Source organism: Helicoverpa zea, chromosome 14 (genome assembly GCF_022581195.2).
Source record: "Helicoverpa zea isolate HzStark_Cry1AcR chromosome 14, ilHelZeax1.1, whole genome shotgun sequence".
NCBI classification, from domain to species: Eukaryota; Metazoa; Arthropoda; class Insecta; order Lepidoptera; family Noctuidae; genus Helicoverpa; species Helicoverpa zea.
In genome coordinates, this window is record NC_061465.1 from 12,138,380 (window position 1) to 12,154,063 (window position 15,684).

At 35.3% G+C, this 15,684-nt stretch overlaps 3 protein-coding genes and 6 non-coding genes across 9 annotated transcripts; 4 read left to right on the forward strand and 5 right to left on the reverse strand.

The window, feature by feature from the left end:
• Positions 1-453: 453 nt before the first annotated feature.
• Positions 454-525, reverse strand: Trnap-agg. The gene has a single exon. It is a non-coding gene; the product is annotated as a tRNA-Pro (tRNA).
• A 1,071-nt stretch (positions 526-1,596) lies between these two features.
• Positions 1,597-1,668, forward strand: Trnap-agg. The gene has a single exon. It is a non-coding gene; the product is annotated as a tRNA-Pro (tRNA).
• A 2,046-nt stretch (positions 1,669-3,714) lies between these two features.
• On the forward strand, positions 3,715-5,259 carry LOC124636398. Its single transcript, XM_047172480.1, has one exon. It carries the CDS (start codon positions 4,213-4,215, stop codon positions 5,161-5,163), a length of 951 nt encoding a protein of 316 aa, XP_047028436.1. The 5' UTR covers positions 3,715-4,212; the 3' UTR covers positions 5,164-5,259.
• A 762-nt stretch (positions 5,260-6,021) lies between these two features.
• On the forward strand, positions 6,022-7,866 carry LOC124636456. The gene is made up of 5 exons (XM_047172551.1): positions 6,022-6,760; positions 6,907-7,020; positions 7,253-7,315; positions 7,393-7,458; positions 7,538-7,866. Exons 1-5 carry the CDS (start codon positions 6,364-6,366, stop codon positions 7,858-7,860), a joined length of 963 nt encoding a protein of 320 aa, XP_047028507.1. The 5' UTR covers positions 6,022-6,363; the 3' UTR covers positions 7,861-7,866.
• A 226-nt stretch (positions 7,867-8,092) lies between these two features.
• On the reverse strand, positions 8,093-9,561 carry LOC124636455 (putative nuclease HARBI1). The gene is made up of 2 exons (XM_047172549.1): positions 9,100-9,561; positions 8,093-8,994 (listed from the first exon to the last, which is right to left on the reverse strand). Exons 1-2 carry the CDS (start codon positions 9,318-9,320, stop codon positions 8,130-8,132), a joined length of 1,086 nt encoding a protein of 361 aa, XP_047028505.1. The 5' UTR covers positions 9,321-9,561; the 3' UTR covers positions 8,093-8,129.
• A 3,419-nt stretch (positions 9,562-12,980) lies between these two features.
• Positions 12,981-13,052, reverse strand: Trnap-agg. Its single transcript has one exon. It is a non-coding gene; the product is annotated as a tRNA-Pro (tRNA).
• Positions 13,053-13,449: 397 nt separating this feature from the next.
• Trnap-agg lies at positions 13,450-13,521 on the reverse strand. Its single transcript has one exon. It is a non-coding gene; the product is annotated as a tRNA-Pro (tRNA).
• A 1,109-nt stretch (positions 13,522-14,630) lies between these two features.
• Trnap-agg lies at positions 14,631-14,702 on the reverse strand. Its single transcript has one exon. It is a non-coding gene; the product is annotated as a tRNA-Pro (tRNA).
• Positions 14,703-14,917: 215 nt separating this feature from the next.
• Positions 14,918-14,989, forward strand: Trnap-agg. The gene has a single exon. It is a non-coding gene; the product is annotated as a tRNA-Pro (tRNA).
• The last annotated feature ends 695 nt before the right edge of the window (positions 14,990-15,684 follow it).

Genomic DNA, 15,684 nt, shown 5'->3' on the forward strand with positions numbered 1-15,684 from the left:
TGCCCGGGTATCTGAGTTGAGGGGGTCAGATAGGGCAGTCGCTCCTTATAAAGCACTGGTACTCAGCTACATCCGGTTAGACTGGAAGCCGACCCCAACATAGTTTGGGAAACAGGCTCGGAGGATGGATATTAGAGTTCTGAATAGGTATGGTCAGTATTTTGTCTCTCACTGTTATTAGTAAACCTATTTTTTCGGGTTTGAGTAAAGTGCTAGCCAAAAGTCTTCGATCGGGTAAATTAAATACATAGTTTGATGGTAAAATGTCAAGTGTTCACTCCGTGAGACAATAAATTGAGGCTTGGGTGCAGGATGCAATCCTACTATGAGATCACATGCACCAAATACTAAATACTTAAAAAATATACATATGGTAAGCCTACCAATACTGCATGCTCGTGGCAAGAAAACCTGGGTAGGTAATTACGAGGTATTGAAAGTACTTAAAAAATTGGGCTCGTCCGGGATTTGAACCCGGGACCTCTCGCACCCTAAGCGAAAATCATACCCCTAGACCAACGAGCCGGCTGATAGCTGTCCAAAATATACGTAGAGTTCGCGACTAATGATTGCCTTTCACTATCACGCCTTATATAATTATCATAAAAAGCACGTGTATGACTATCTGTTATTACCTCACTACCTATATATATATAATATTCAAGCAGGTTAGGCAGGAGGAAACTAGACACTTCATACAGATAAAAAGTAGCCTATGGTCTTTCTCAGGCACCCTTTCTGTGTACCTACCATTCACATTCGTTTTATAGTTTTGGCGTGAAAGACGGACAGTCAGACAAACAGAGTTACTTTCGCATTAATAATATTAGTAAGGATTGTGTACATTTTAAACATTGTTTTTTTTTTTTTTTTTAATATATAAATACCACATAACCTTTAACCTATACGTTGATAACATTTCAATTCGTTATTCTGCAATTCGTTCTACTTTTATCTAGCACCAGGTGTCCATCTATTGAGTGTTTACAAAAAAGATCGTCACAGAACACGATATTGCTAGTTGAAATATGTTTGTTTTAGGCACGCTACAAACAGAACGACTATTGATACGCGAATTAGCGACTTGTTATGTTCAAAAAGTCTATTCGATAAATCTGTTTTCCTTAATGTCTGTAAAACTGGCAGTTGAAGTTCATCAGGGTTTTACATGAAACTACCTGCCTGCCTGCAACAGGATGAAAAGTACGTATCCTATGTGTTATTCTGATATAAAATAAATATTACAGTAAAGTTTTATCAAATTCGTTACAGTTAATCTTACGTAAAGAAGTCACAAACATTCAAATTAATGTGCACGTTTTTTATCCCATTATTATTACGTAGGTATGTATATAATGTTCATATCAAACTCAATTATACTATTTATGGTATCGACATATTCTAACGGCGGCGACACATCCTATCTAATAGAGGATTTGCAGTTTTTATTATTCCATGATTACGTTAATTTTCTTGATAAAGTGAAGAGACGATATTGATTAAGTAATACTTTTATCTATATTGCTTAATTTAGTGAAAGGCGGAGTAAAGACTGCAATCTTTGGTCTGTACGTAGATTTTAAATCAACAACAAGCGGCTCGTTGGTCTAGGGGTATGATTTTCGCTTAGGGTGCGAGAGGTCCCGGGTTCAAATCCCGGACGAGCCCAAACTTTTTAGCACCGATCATTCTCAATAGCTGAACGAGATGTTAAGAGCGTCCTTTGTTTCTTCAAATCTTTGTCGACGAATATAAAGTTTTATTCAGTCAGATTTAGTATACAAATCTTTATCAATTATGGTTACGCTATTTTGAATGTGTAACCTAAATCATTTCGTCTTCCTGTACTTTTTTTATTTAAAATCGGCTAGTATATTTTCCATTACCAATCCGCTGTCACTCGTCAATAAAGCATTCTTTCTCTATTTACTTATGTAATTTTTCAAGCAATGTATCTTTTCAAATAAACATTGCATTGTATGTATAATCAACGAAATTATAACAAAGTCCGTTTCGCCTGTGTGTCACGAATATTTCCCTCTATCTCTTTTCTTCTGTCTAGACTCTTTTGTTAGTTGTTCGTATTTTTACTTCTGTGTGTTTTTTACTCCTCTATTTTCTCGTGAATAAATCTATTTTCTTTCTTTCTAATAAAAAACGGTAGTGTAGCAATAAATCGTATAGTTCCGTTTAATCCTTTCAAAAAGCAATCTCGCATGCGCCTAGCCTTACGCCACCATATTTGCTTTTCAAAGATACAACGCTGCATCGAACTATATTTGTTTTGATGCTGCGACGGAATATTATTTTCAGTTATTACTATCCATTCAAATTGTATTTTGTATCAATAGCGGGTTTAGTAGGTTTAGTTATCCGATATTATTGAGTTTAGAGCAGTTTAAATGCCGCTTTGGATATGGGAATTGACTTTGTATTTAAATTTTCTGTGGAATTGAGATAAGTTGATATCAATGTTGGTGAAAAATAGACAATATGCAGTAATGATTTGAATATTCATTAATTGTAATTAGTTATTTTTGTAGTTTTACTCCTTTTCAGAAAGACTAAAAAACATAGGTATTTCTATGTAACCCAGAAATATTTTTTCTCATTATTTATGAGCCAGCAATCAATGCGTGTAGGTGTACCCACGAGCAAAATCTTCAGCTTTAAAATACTCATGAGTGTAGGTTCTCAAGGAAACAAACAAAAAATATTACCAATACATTGATGATGACTAATATCTGGTTCAGAACAATTAAAACCACTAAAAACAACAAGATTGCCCAATAATTCCACAAACTTTCCTACAATAGAATAATGCAATCCTTATTTAGGTATCTAATCCGTCTAATAGATTTGTCCGATAGTGGTTTCACAATAGCCCTCCCCAATACTAAGCCCAAGCTTTGGTACCCAATCGCCTAACTTTGGCTAAACCAATGAAATCCGAAATTACGAGTCAACAGTTTACAGGTTTATTAGTTTTCAGTACACGCTGAAACCGCACATGTGAAATAGCTTTTAGGTGTAGAATTTGCTTTTAGAGATCATGAAAGACTGGCTATTTACCACTACTAACCCCATCTGGATAAAAAGTAGCCTATGTATTTGTTAGGCTTTATATTACCTATGGGTATACCAATTTCAGTATTAATTGGTTCAGGCGTTTTTACCTTTTGTGGGCACAAATACACGAACATATTTTAGGTACATAGACCAGCGGTAAGGGGCTGCACTAGAGGTATTTTCGCCATTTCTTATGAATCACTTTATTTTTAAGTAGAAGTCGCAGGAAAATCCGTGCTGTACATTATGATTTTCACCTGTACAGACTCATTGCACGTACGCGTGACTCTTTTATTTCAAAGGATCTAAGGTAAGTTTCATATAAGGTTTAGACATTTTGATGTTACATCTCAATATATCGACATAGGTACAAGGAGAGCAATCTTGAGATGTTTGCTCTCGTCAAACTATTTCATATTTGTTTGATGCACTTACACGTTATACGGCTATGTTCAGATCTTGAAAATGATAAGTTTTTATTTTTTATTTAAGCTTGTTGAATGAATAACTTTTTAAAACTAGTTCTTAAAATTAAAAGTAGATACTGTGCCTGTTATGATTTTGTTTCCATATGTATGAATGATATAATTAATATCAATAGCAATTTATTTACACAAACAGTTTACTCTATGACAGTCCCAACGAGTAGTCGATAAATTTTTTGCTCTTTGCTAAAATATAAAATATTAACAATTTGGACGCTAATCGCAAATAAAATTGTTTCAAGTGATTGAATACTCAACTTAAAGTGTAATTCTATAAAAACAGTGTTAAAAAGTGTGTTAGTGAACATTTTTTTTGGTGTGAACCGTTTAAAACATCGAACTTTGCGAAGTCATTCGGTGGGTGTGTGACTGGACATTATACGCATAGTGCAAGCTACTGTCGCGGTTACGCGCCGCGCATAAGTGTCATATCTGCGCGCGGTTACGTTCGGTGACGTACGCGTGCGCACACACCAAAGACTAAGTAACGAAGACGGCACAATAGTTTCTACCTAATTCGCACTGCATCTAAGAGGTCGATTATTTTTTTTTTATTATATACACAATACCCAAGACTCGTACCCTGCGGTCGCGTATTACCTACTCAAGTCCGTTCTGTCGGGAGTTCTCGAACCACTGTTTCTCAAAGTTCTTGGTGATGGATAAAATTTGCGATACCTGTAGTGAACGGATGTCGGATGGAGTATACTGCACTGTATGCTGTATGACAATGCACTTTCAATGTGCGGGAATTACTGAAGCTGGTTATCGGAAATTGGGGGACAGAAAGCTTACCTGGCGTTGCAACAAATGTAGGCTATCCGGCACGTCCCATCAACCAGTATCGCCTGCACCAAAATCACCAATCGCAGAATCAGCAGTATTACTGGAAATACGAGCGCTGTCTGAAAAGCTGACTCCGTTGGAGAGTCTAAAGGACGAAGTCTCAACAATGAGGAAGGAATTCGCTGATTTAAAATCATCACTTAGTAAGCAATTTGATGAGATTATAAATAAACTAGAAGATAAGTTAAGGGTAATGGAGCAACGTGTTGTTAAGGTGGAGTGTATAAAAGAAGACGTGGAGAAGCTTCAAGAACGTTTGATGAAACTGGAGGACGAATCCGAGGACAGAGACCAGTGGTCACGAATGAATAATATAGAAATAAAAGGAATAACGCAGCAAAACAATGAAAATCTGTTGGAGATAGTCGTAAAAATTGGCTCAAAAATTAACTACCCAATCTCAAAAACCCAAATAAATTTTGTATCAAGAGTACCAACACGCGAGAAGGACCGTACTAAACCAATAATAGTTTGTTTCTGTAACCGATACGTAAAGGAGGACTTCATTGCCGCCGCTAGACTGGAGGCCAAAACGTCTCCTTTGACAAACAGTGTCTTTGGATTATCCGGTAATCAAAAGGTATACATTAACGACCATCTTACCATTAAAAATAAATTGTTACTGTCCCAAACCAAGAAGTCGGCTGCTGCAGCAAATTTTCAATACGTGTGGATAAAACACGCGAAAATACATGCACGAAAAACGGAGACAAGTCCAGTTATTATTATAAAATCAGAAAAGGATTTAACAAAAATAGTGTAATTTACTTAAATAATACTCCTCAGTTTGAGAGCCGTAGATCACTGAGTCCAGCTTGCGTTTTCCTGATACTCATGTGTCCATGCTCATTGTGTTCAAATAAGCTTTATAAAAATATTTTAGTCGTTAGTATTGTGTTACAACTTGTTAATGACCTTAAGTCCATAAAATTTGAGCTTTATTTTCAATACATCATTATGTGGCTTATTACTAATCACTTAACATTGCTAGCGCTTGGATACCGGTTGCCTTCTGTCTCCATTGGTGACCAAATATTTACACACTTATATTGCGCTATACACTGTGTCTGGTTGTGCCTGACTACTTGTGCTCCTACCGACTTATTTATTTATAATTGTATATTAAAGAATATAATTTCGATTATTTCTAGTATTATGTTGAATAATATGGTTATTGTGAGACTCCGATATGTCCGTTAATATTTACTATCAAAATGTCCGTGGTCTGCGTACAAAAACGAACAGTCTTCTTCGTAATGTTAGTATTAATAACTATGACATTATTGTTCTCACAGAAACATGGCTTTCGGATGATATTTGTGATAGTGAAATGTTTGATAATAGGTATTTAGTGTGGCGTCGAGACCGTGACTATTCCCGTGCTGTACAAAGTAGGGGTGGTGGTGTTTTAATTGCCGTAAGAAGTGACCTTACAGCTGTTGAGAGACCCGACTGGCGTAGTTCTGCTGAGGACCTTTGGATTTCATTGATTCTTAAAAGGTCAAGACCCTCGGTGACTTATTACCTTCATATTTGCACTGTTTACCTTTGTAACGAAAACCGTGGTAACACATATAATATACAGTTAAATAATTTCACAAATACCCTTAGGGCTGATTTTTCAAGAGCCAGATAAAACGTCAAGTAGCTAACTGATCAATAACTTTATCTGATTCTTTAACGAACCAATAAAGAGTTTCAATTTTTCAAAGCATAGTTACCAGTCAGTTTACTACCTGACCTTTTTTTGTGACTAGCTTCACACTACATCTGTGTGAGCGAGACGCGCTTATGAACATTTACAGATCTAAGAAAGAGACAAACAATTTTCAACTTAATGACAGCGGTTGTCACATTTTAGAGGGAATCATAACATAACCTTAAACTTTGACGACTCGTCTTCGTGTTAATATTTATTTTCCGTTCGAATTTATTGTTTGCTGTTTGTGTGTTGTGTGTAATCATGGAAAATATCGTAAAACGTGAACGTTCCACGAATTTTAACAAAAGCGAAATAAGATTATTGACTGAATTGGTGGCAAAACACCGTACTATAATTGAAAATAAGCAGACAGACGCCGTAACCAATAAAGAAAAGGAAGCAGCGTGGATAAAAATCAGTTCATTATTTAATGCGGCTACGGGATTTACAGCGAGGAGTACCAAGAGCCTGAAGCTTAAATATGAAGGCATAAAAAAGGAAACCAAAAAAACATTGGCCAAACATCGGCAAGAGCTGTACAAAACTGGTGGCGGGCCCTCTTCAGCCCCAGAGGTTACAGATATACAGGAGAGGGTTATCGCGATATGTTCGAATATCAATGGGCTGGATGCTCGAAATGACAGCGACAAAATTCCAGGTATGAAGTCAAATATTTTAAAATATTTTTTGTTGATGTTACCATGGGAATTGATATAGTGTTTATGAAAACAAAAGTAATAACGCACTACATTTATCTTTAGCATCTTTCTAAGCAGTTTGTGTATTGTTGTTTTTTTTTTTCAGAACCTTTAGAACTGGAAGAGACTGCTAAAGTTGACCCGCTATCGTTGCCACTGCAATCATTAGAAAATAATTTAGTAATTGTACCATGTGATGACGATATTCCGTGTACTTTAGGTAAAATATCTAATTCAATAATAATAAATAACTTTAGAAAATAACTAAACATGTGCTGTAATTAATCTCTGGCTGCAGAATGGAAAAGAATAAATGTTTGATTTTTACTCATATCCTTGATAGATTTATGATCACATGATGGCCACTGATTTTTTTACAGAATGTTCAACCTATATATATTTATTTAATGTAAAATGAAAAACAAGGACCTGAATATATTTTTTTGTTTTAGATCAAGAAGAGTTTTGCCCGCAACAGGATTTAAAGGAGAAAGTTAACAGTGAAATTGGAAATGGTATTTTAATTTATTGAAAAAAAAGTACATAGTATAATAGTGTAATAAAATATAATAGTAAATTAATTTGTTTTCAGACAAGGCCTTTGATGACTTTCAATCTATAGAGATACAGGATATGGAAGTGGATCAAACTGAAAAAGGTATGTCTTTATCAATTTTCCAGTTCATTTATTTACATTGTATAAAATAACATTAATTAAAACTTATCATTATTTTCAGAGAATAAGTGGTCTTCATGGAAGCCAAAGGCTTTAAAAACTAAGATTAGTCCATACTTGAAAAGTAATCAAAAAATTACTAAAGTTGGAGTGACTGCAAAACTGGACCATTTAACTGAATCTCGCTTAGAGCTAGTGAAGCTCCAGAAGGAAATTGCCATAAAAGAGCATGAGTTTGTCAAACAGGCACACTTATTAAAAATGCAGAACCTGCATAATGATGAAAGAAGGAAGCAGGAAATGCATGAAGTACTATTAAGTAAGCTCCGTACTGGTGTAAATTATGGAACAAGTCCTTTAGAAATAATAAATAAAGATTTATAAAATGTTTTTTTTTTTTCATTTACCTATTCAACAAAACAAGGATCTCTTTAGTCTTTGACCATTTTTTATTGTAATGTGTGTGTTTAGTTCCAATAAATTAATTTTTTATCACTACAAACCCAGACTGTTAAATTCTAATAATCCTATTCAAAAGCAGTGAATACCTCACCACAAATTATTTGATTATAACAATATGATTACTGTAAAGTGGAGGTATAATAAAAAGAACACATTGTAGTTATAAAATTGTGTTTATTAATATATCATTACTAGTTGATTAGACTTTCAAAATATTCTAACATAGAGTCCCTTGTACTATTGTGTTGGTGTCCTGGCTGGTCAGCAATGAGAGTTTCAAATTGTGGTTGTTGTGGTATGTGGACTTCAGGATCCACAGGTGGTTCGCTTTCATTTCTAATTCTTGCAAGATTATGTAAAATTGCTGTTGCTACAATAATGTCTTGAGCGAGAGGGATTCGGCACCGCATTCCTATACTTAACACAGGAAATCTCCTTTTCCAAACCCCGAAACATCTCTCAATTACATTTCGAGTACGAATATGAGACTCATTATATAGTCTTTCGGCTTCTGTTCGAGGATCACTTAACGGAGTTAGTAAATAATGATTTAAGAAATAACCACTGTCACCTAGGACCAGTCCATTCTGAAATCTATTAGTATCAAACTGAAACTTTGCTGCAGAGTTTGAGAATATCAAACTGTCATGTGTTGAACCTGGCCATCGTGTTACTATATCTTCAAATTTTAAGTCGCTAGTACACATAGCTTGCACATTCAATGAGAAGAAACCTTTTCGATTTCTGTAGTCTTCTGCAGTATTGCCACCTGGTGAAATTATCTTGATGTGAGTACAATCCAATGCCGCTATAACCCTCGGAAATCGGGCAATATTAAAAAATCCTTCCTGTACTAATAATATTTCTTCTCTGTTAGCTGGCAATGTAACAAATTCCTGGCGAAGAGAGGCAATTGCTTCAGTAACTTTTCTTATAATTTTGCTCGCAGTTGAGTTGTGTATTCCAGCAAAATCACCTATCGTAATGTAGAAACTACCACACGCATAGAACCGCAAAGTCAGAAGTAATTGTTGTAAAGCTGGAACAGAATTGTTTCTGAAAAATAAAAAAATAATATATAGGTATCTTTCAATGTTACCTAGATCGTAGTCAATATACAAAAATCTCGTTTTTATTATTTATATAGAAAATAATTCTTACCTGTTTGTTACGTTGGCGATTTTACTTTCAATGAGGGTTAATAAAAATTGCACAGTACTTTTTTCGAGACGAAATCTCCTATGAAATTTCTTATCATCCCATAGAGACATATTATCAGGTCTCTCTCTAATAACTCTTTCTCTTCTCTCTGACTCTAAATAATTTAGCACTATATCATCTTCCTCGATTGTTTCGTCGTCGATAGAATCAAAAATATCCATTATTTTATAATTTAGGAAGCAAGAACACAAGTATAACCTACAAAAACGAACGCGCGTGATTGCAGAAATGACAAAATATCTGAGTTATCTGACCGTTAGCGCGCTACCTGGCCCGTAAAGGGCCAGATAAATTTATCGGCTGGATAGAGAGTTTACCTGACCGTTAGGGCCTATCTGTCAATTGAAAAATTGAGATTCTCGCTAACTGTGGAATAAACCTTATCTGTCCCTTTATCTGACCATTGAAAAATCGGCCCTAAATCACGTAGTGTTATCAAACCCGAAGGATAAATTTATAATAGTGGGTGATTTCAATTTTGGCAGCTATGTGGACTGGATAAATGTAAGTACAAATAGTTTAGATCTAACCCCCATTAATATTTCCTCTCAGCAAATAAAAGACTTCTTTGATACCGTCATATTAGCTAACCTTTATCAATACAATAATATAAAAAATGTCAACAATAGGTTATTGGACTTGGTATTTTCTAATGATTCCGTTGGCGTCGCAGAATGTATTAATCCACTGGCGCTACCCGTAGACCTACATCATAAGCCGTTAATTATTAATGCAAATTTTGTAGAAATTCATAAACTGGTGGAGAAAAAAACAACCAAGTTTATATATTCAAAGGGTAATTACGAAGCTATCATAGATGACCTGGATCAAGTAAAATGGGATGAGTTATTACTGACAAAACCATTAAACGAGGCTGTGTCAACTTTTTATAACAAATTATATGAACTTAGAGATAAATATATTCCTATTAAAACTATAGCTCAAAGTTCACATCCTCCTTGGTATAACACAGCGTTGGTCAAAATGCTTAAAGAAAAATATAAATATCACCGCAGATACAAGACATATGGAAATATATCAGACTATCATTCCTTCTCTATATTGCGTAATCGAGTAATCAAATTGGAACGGTCTTGCTTTAGTAAATATATGGACAGAATGGAGTCAGCTATTATTAAAAACCCTAAGACTTTTTGGTCTTACATTAAGAGTAAAAAGAATAACAACATTTTTCCTAACGTAATGCGGTATGGTGATGAGACGGCATCTACTGGAGAAGGCATTAGTAATTTATTCGCTACGTTTTTTTGCTCTACTTATCAAGAACCAGACCCACTAACACCCGTGGATCCTTCTGACTTCTCCACAGATGATGATTCAGCATGCATAAGCACTGTTGAAATAAGTAATTCTGAAGTTTATAGGCTACTGAAGTCCTTGGACCTATCCAAGGCTGGCGGGCCTGACCAGTTAGCTCCTATTTTTATTGTAAACTGTGCAAAGAGTATTACCATCCCAATATGCATTCTATTCGAACGATCGCTTGCGGAAGGTATAGTCCCTAATATATGGAAGTCAGCCTTTGTAACACCAATTTTTAAAAAAGGAGACAAGACAGACATTGCCAACTATCGCCCTATTTCCAAAATATGTTTGATTGCTAAAGTGCTCGAGCGGATTGTACATAATAGTGTATACACTGCATTAAAATGCAAATTTGGTGAAGAGCAGCACGGCTTCATCAGAAATCGGTCTACTACATCTAACTTAATACTTTCGCATGAATATATCACTAAAGGCATGGAGCAGCAGGGACAGGTAGATGTAATGTATACCGATTTTAGCAAGTGCTTCGATCGCATAGATCACAGGGTACTTCTGGATAAGCTAATGAGAGCCGGTATACACGGTAGTTTATACCGCTGGTTCACTTCTTATATAGAAAATCGCACTCAAGCCGTGGTGCTTCGGGGTTATAGTTCAGATTGGGTTGCTATACCTTCAGGAGTACCACAAGGATCCATTTTGGGACCTCTTCTATTCACAATATTCATTGCAGACGTTAAACTCTGCTTCAGACACTCCTATGTCCTAATGTACGCAGATGACATGAAAATACATAAAGTTGTGCGAGACCTAGAAGATGTCAAATGCCTTCAATCGGATCTTGAACGGTTTGAGGAATACTGTAAGCGTAATAGGTTACAACTTAACGTGCCCAAATGTTTTCATATAACCTTCTCTCGGCGAAAAACAATAGTAAATGCGGCATTCAAACTTTACCATCAAAATATTAATAAAGTTAGCAGCATAAGAGATTTAGGAGTAATACAAGATAGCAAGCTCTTATTTGATCAACATATAGACGTTATTGTAAAGAAAGCGGCGAAAGCGCTAGGATTCATAATTAGAAACACAGCAGACTTCCGTACTCTTAAACCTGTTAAAATCTTATACTGTTCCTTTGTACGCAGCCACCTGGAGTATGCCTCACAGGTTTGGAACCCTCAATACGGGATCTACACGTCTCGTATTGAGGGTATCCAAAAGAAATTCTTACGATATCTGGACTTCAAGGCAAAACAATGGTCTGAAAATTACACACATCGCTGTAAAAGGTATCATTTTCTTCCGCTGGAAACTAGACGTTATATTAATGACATATGTATGTTATTGAATATCGCTAATAGTACAGTTGATTGTCCTGAACTTTTAGCGAACTTATCGTTAAAAACAAACATGGGTGGACTCCGTCAGCGGCCACTGTTACAGGCACCTTTTGCAACGACAAACTACAGACGTAATAATTTTCTACTAAGGGCAGCTCGGAGCTTTAACGCAATACCACTAGATTTGAATATAGATCTGTTTTGCACAAGTGCAGGCACAGCAAGGCGTTTGCTAGCCAAATCTTTTTTCGATGCGTAAAATATTATGTTATTATCTATTGTATGCGATTGTATGCCATTGAGTCTTCAGTGTACTTATTGTATGTTAGCTTACCTATATGTGGGGGCTTGTTATTAGCAATGTGTTAAACTATTGTTACCATCTTGTCGTGTTATTAGCCTGTAAGCCTTCCTAGAATAAATAAATAAATAAATAAAATAAATAAAATAAAAATAATATATGTATAACAGATAAATTCCTTAAAATGAATAACTTTAAAACATCGTCTAAACGTTTATATTATGTTGTATTTTTCATTCTTAAATCTTCTAATAACATTTTACCAGTATATTGTCTCTATCTTGCTCAAAGGCAGACAGTAAAATTTTGAGTTAATCCCACCTTTGTGAAGTCAATTTATAAATGAAACTTGTATATTGCTTATTTACCTACAAGAAATGTAATTTCTGTAAGAAAAATGGAAAGAATTTTATTTTGCTGTTGTATGTGTTGGGTAAAAATTAATTACCTACTATAGATTTTTAAGTTTTTTCCTTTGATAGTTGTAAGAAATTTCAATCAATCTTTTTTTCAATCGTTTTTCCAACAGCACGAATGTTTTTCTTTAGTGGCATGCATTCGAATATTAATATTAGCACTTTTAAGTCATGGATGAACATTTGGTTGCCTGCATTAATAATAGATAATTATAACCACAGTTATAGAGTCCTCTCTTTTAAGCTGAAGGATTCTTTTAAGAATACGGAGTATATAAACTAGAATATTAGTTAAACTATTAATTTGAGAATGGATTAATTGATGTTGACTTCTTTCGATAGTCAAACATCAACGACCGACGTTTCTGTTTTAAACACGAACGTTGTTTAACGTTGGGCTAGGATGCGTCTAAAATCTAGGCCATTGACTAACACAACCTGCTAAGAAACACTGAGATACTTGTCAAAAGATTTGGGCTCGTCCGGGATTTGAACCCGGGACCTCTCGCACCCTAAGCGAAAATCATACCCCTAGACCAACGAGCCAGCTGACTAATAAGCTAAAATTATACAGTAGATTTCTCTCACTAGATTGGTATAATGTATAATTGTGACGTAAGTAACATTATGTAAAAAGTCACGTAATGTTCATTCCATTCGTGGATTTTAAAGGCATTACTTATTTATAGATAGTGGGTATAAGGAGTTTTAGACAATCTAGTTATTTTTTAAAGAGAACTTTAGTAAATTGTTAGTCGATGCGATCAACATATATTCGCGACAGGGTCAATTTATTGGACAAACATAGTTATGTCATTACAATACCATATTCTATTTTTTCTTACCCAAACGAAATACCTATAAAAGAATATCTAAAGGTCTCTCATATTTATGCACTAGAGTAACCAACGCCTTCGATAAAATGTGTAACTGACTAAAAATTGGGCTCGTCCGGGATTTGAACCCGGGACCTCTCGCACCCTAAGCGAAAATCATACCCCTAGACCAACGAGCCAGCTGATTATCACACCGAAACTAACGAGACCGAGCAGTTTGTATTGAACGCCTTTCACTCAGATAATAACATAATGGCACGTAGACACGAGGATAAGAATACATACATACTATAACAGTACCTATATATACTTGTAAGAACTAATACATATCAATCAAACATTAAAAAACCTAGTATGTTTTACATGGGATGCAAGCAAGTTATCTTCTAAAAAGCTCTGGCTGATTGTTCACATGTCATTTTGTCACCTGTTAAGATGGCCCTCGCAGATACAGTGTCACTAATAAGCCCCGTCAATTATGAAGTCATGTCTTTGAGGAGCTCAGGGCACAGGAAACCATATTATTCTGGCTGGCTTTCTGAGCTTACAAAAGAGTTCTGCACACTTTTTCAAGGGACCTAAATATTGTTTTCATAGAATATCATTTATTGCATTCCATAATGTACATTTGATGGAAAATATAAAATAATAGAGGTAGTCACAATTATGAACCCTGATGGGCACAGCAAAATAGAAGAGAGGAAGGCGTTTCTTTTGTCTCTCAGAAATTAGGATAGAATAAATGCTCACAATACTAAATCTAGAGGCACTGAAAAGTATCATAATATCTAATCAACTTACCCAAACAAAGATTTTGTCATACACCTGCAAGCCAAAAAAATGGAACATCTTACAAGTCCCCTTTTCCTTTCCCCATAGTTCCGTTGATTTAGTAATATAGAAAGGATGTAATAAGACGAATCACGAAAGGATTTATAGAGGTAGGAATCCGGAAGGGATCTAAAAGGGCGTACAATTACCTTACGGGAATGTCCTACGAAAAGGGCAATCAGGTGCGTAACCTACTTAGTACAAGAAAGAAGGGAGAATAGGGGACTCGATACATAATTTTATCATGGAAAAATTTTAGGCTGGTGCTTTAAGTGATACTTGCAACTTTGGATGAAACTCAAAATCATATTGATTAAAATTCTAATATAAAAATATATAAAAAGGTCCGGTGGCTCATCATTGTCTCTGACTCAGTGCGAGTTAAATATATTTTTCAATCAGTTTCACTATGGAGGATGTTGTAGCATCTATCCTAGAGCATTTTCGTAAAAAAATTGGGCTCGTCCGGGATTTGAACCCGGGACCTCTCGCACCCTAAGCGAAAATCATACCCCTAGACCAACGAGCCAGCCACTAATATGCTCAAATGAAATATCCACATACAATTTCTTAACAGCCCAGTAGCATTAGTTTACATAATATTTTTATCACGCTTATACTTTCGATTTAAAACACGTTTTGTGACGTCAGCGTTAGTTTTGGAATGCGTCAACGCATGTATGTAGGTCACCTTTCACTGCGAGAGTTTGATACTGGTCACCAATTTTGTTGATAAAGACAGCTGGCTCGTTGGTCTAGGGGTATGATTTTCGCTTAGGGTGCGAGAGGTCCCGGGTTCAAATCCCGGACGAGCCCAATTTTTTAACAGTTACTAGTAAAAGCCAAAAAGTTCTTGAATGGTTTCTGCAATAATGACATAAGTTGAACGTTCAAAATATGAGATAGTTTAGTAATTGATTCTGTCTGGTTTTTAAAACTGTTTTTTTTTTTTTTTTTTTTTTTATCAAACTGTTAACTTACGCTTGTTACAATTATCCTCAGATATAAAGTTAATAAATCATTGCTACTTTATTACTTACTTAACTCTCAATAAAGATTACTAAGCCAGATAAAATAAGATGTCATAAATTACGAATTATCATTGTGATAACGAATGGCGGTAATTCAATTGAATATTTTTAATACAACATGCTTACTGTTTTTCGCATTTCATACCGGAATTGTGGGGTATACTATGGGTACAACGGGGGATTGTATGAAATACGATATGTCTGAAAAGAATGCTACTTGTGAGATGATATCAGACAGTGAAAAACATGCTGCACCCACTTCAATTGAAATTGGGATGGGCAGAAGGATTATAATGATAAGCATGGGTACCGGTGGGTATATGTCGCACCTTTCCATATACCTACCTAAAAAATCAGCATCAACTTATTAAAACGCGATAGTCCGTCTGTTTGTCACGCTCAATTTGCCAACCGATTCAAATGTTTGATACACATATAATTAGAACCTGAAAAAAAACCATTTTAAAAGACTTATAGCCT

Coding starts and splice junctions, on each gene's coding strand:
- LOC124636455 (XM_047172549.1), bottom strand. CDS start 9,320: ATGGATATTTTTGATTCTATCGACGACGAAACAATCGAGGAAGATGAT. Junction 8,995..9,099: donor ATCGCCAACGTAACAAACAG/GTAAGAATTATT, acceptor TTTATTTTTCAG/AAACAATTCTGTTCCAGCTT.
- LOC124636398 (XM_047172480.1), top strand. CDS start 4,213: ATGGATAAAATTTGCGATACCTGTAGTGAACGGATGTCGGATGGAGTA.
- LOC124636456 (XM_047172551.1), top strand. CDS start 6,364: ATGGAAAATATCGTAAAACGTGAACGTTCCACGAATTTTAACAAAAGC. Junction 7,316..7,392: donor TAACAGTGAAATTGGAAATG/GTATTTTAATTT, acceptor ATTTGTTTTCAG/ACAAGGCCTTTGATGACTTT. Junction 7,459..7,537: donor AGTGGATCAAACTGAAAAAG/GTATGTCTTTAT, acceptor CATTATTTTCAG/AGAATAAGTGGTCTTCATGG.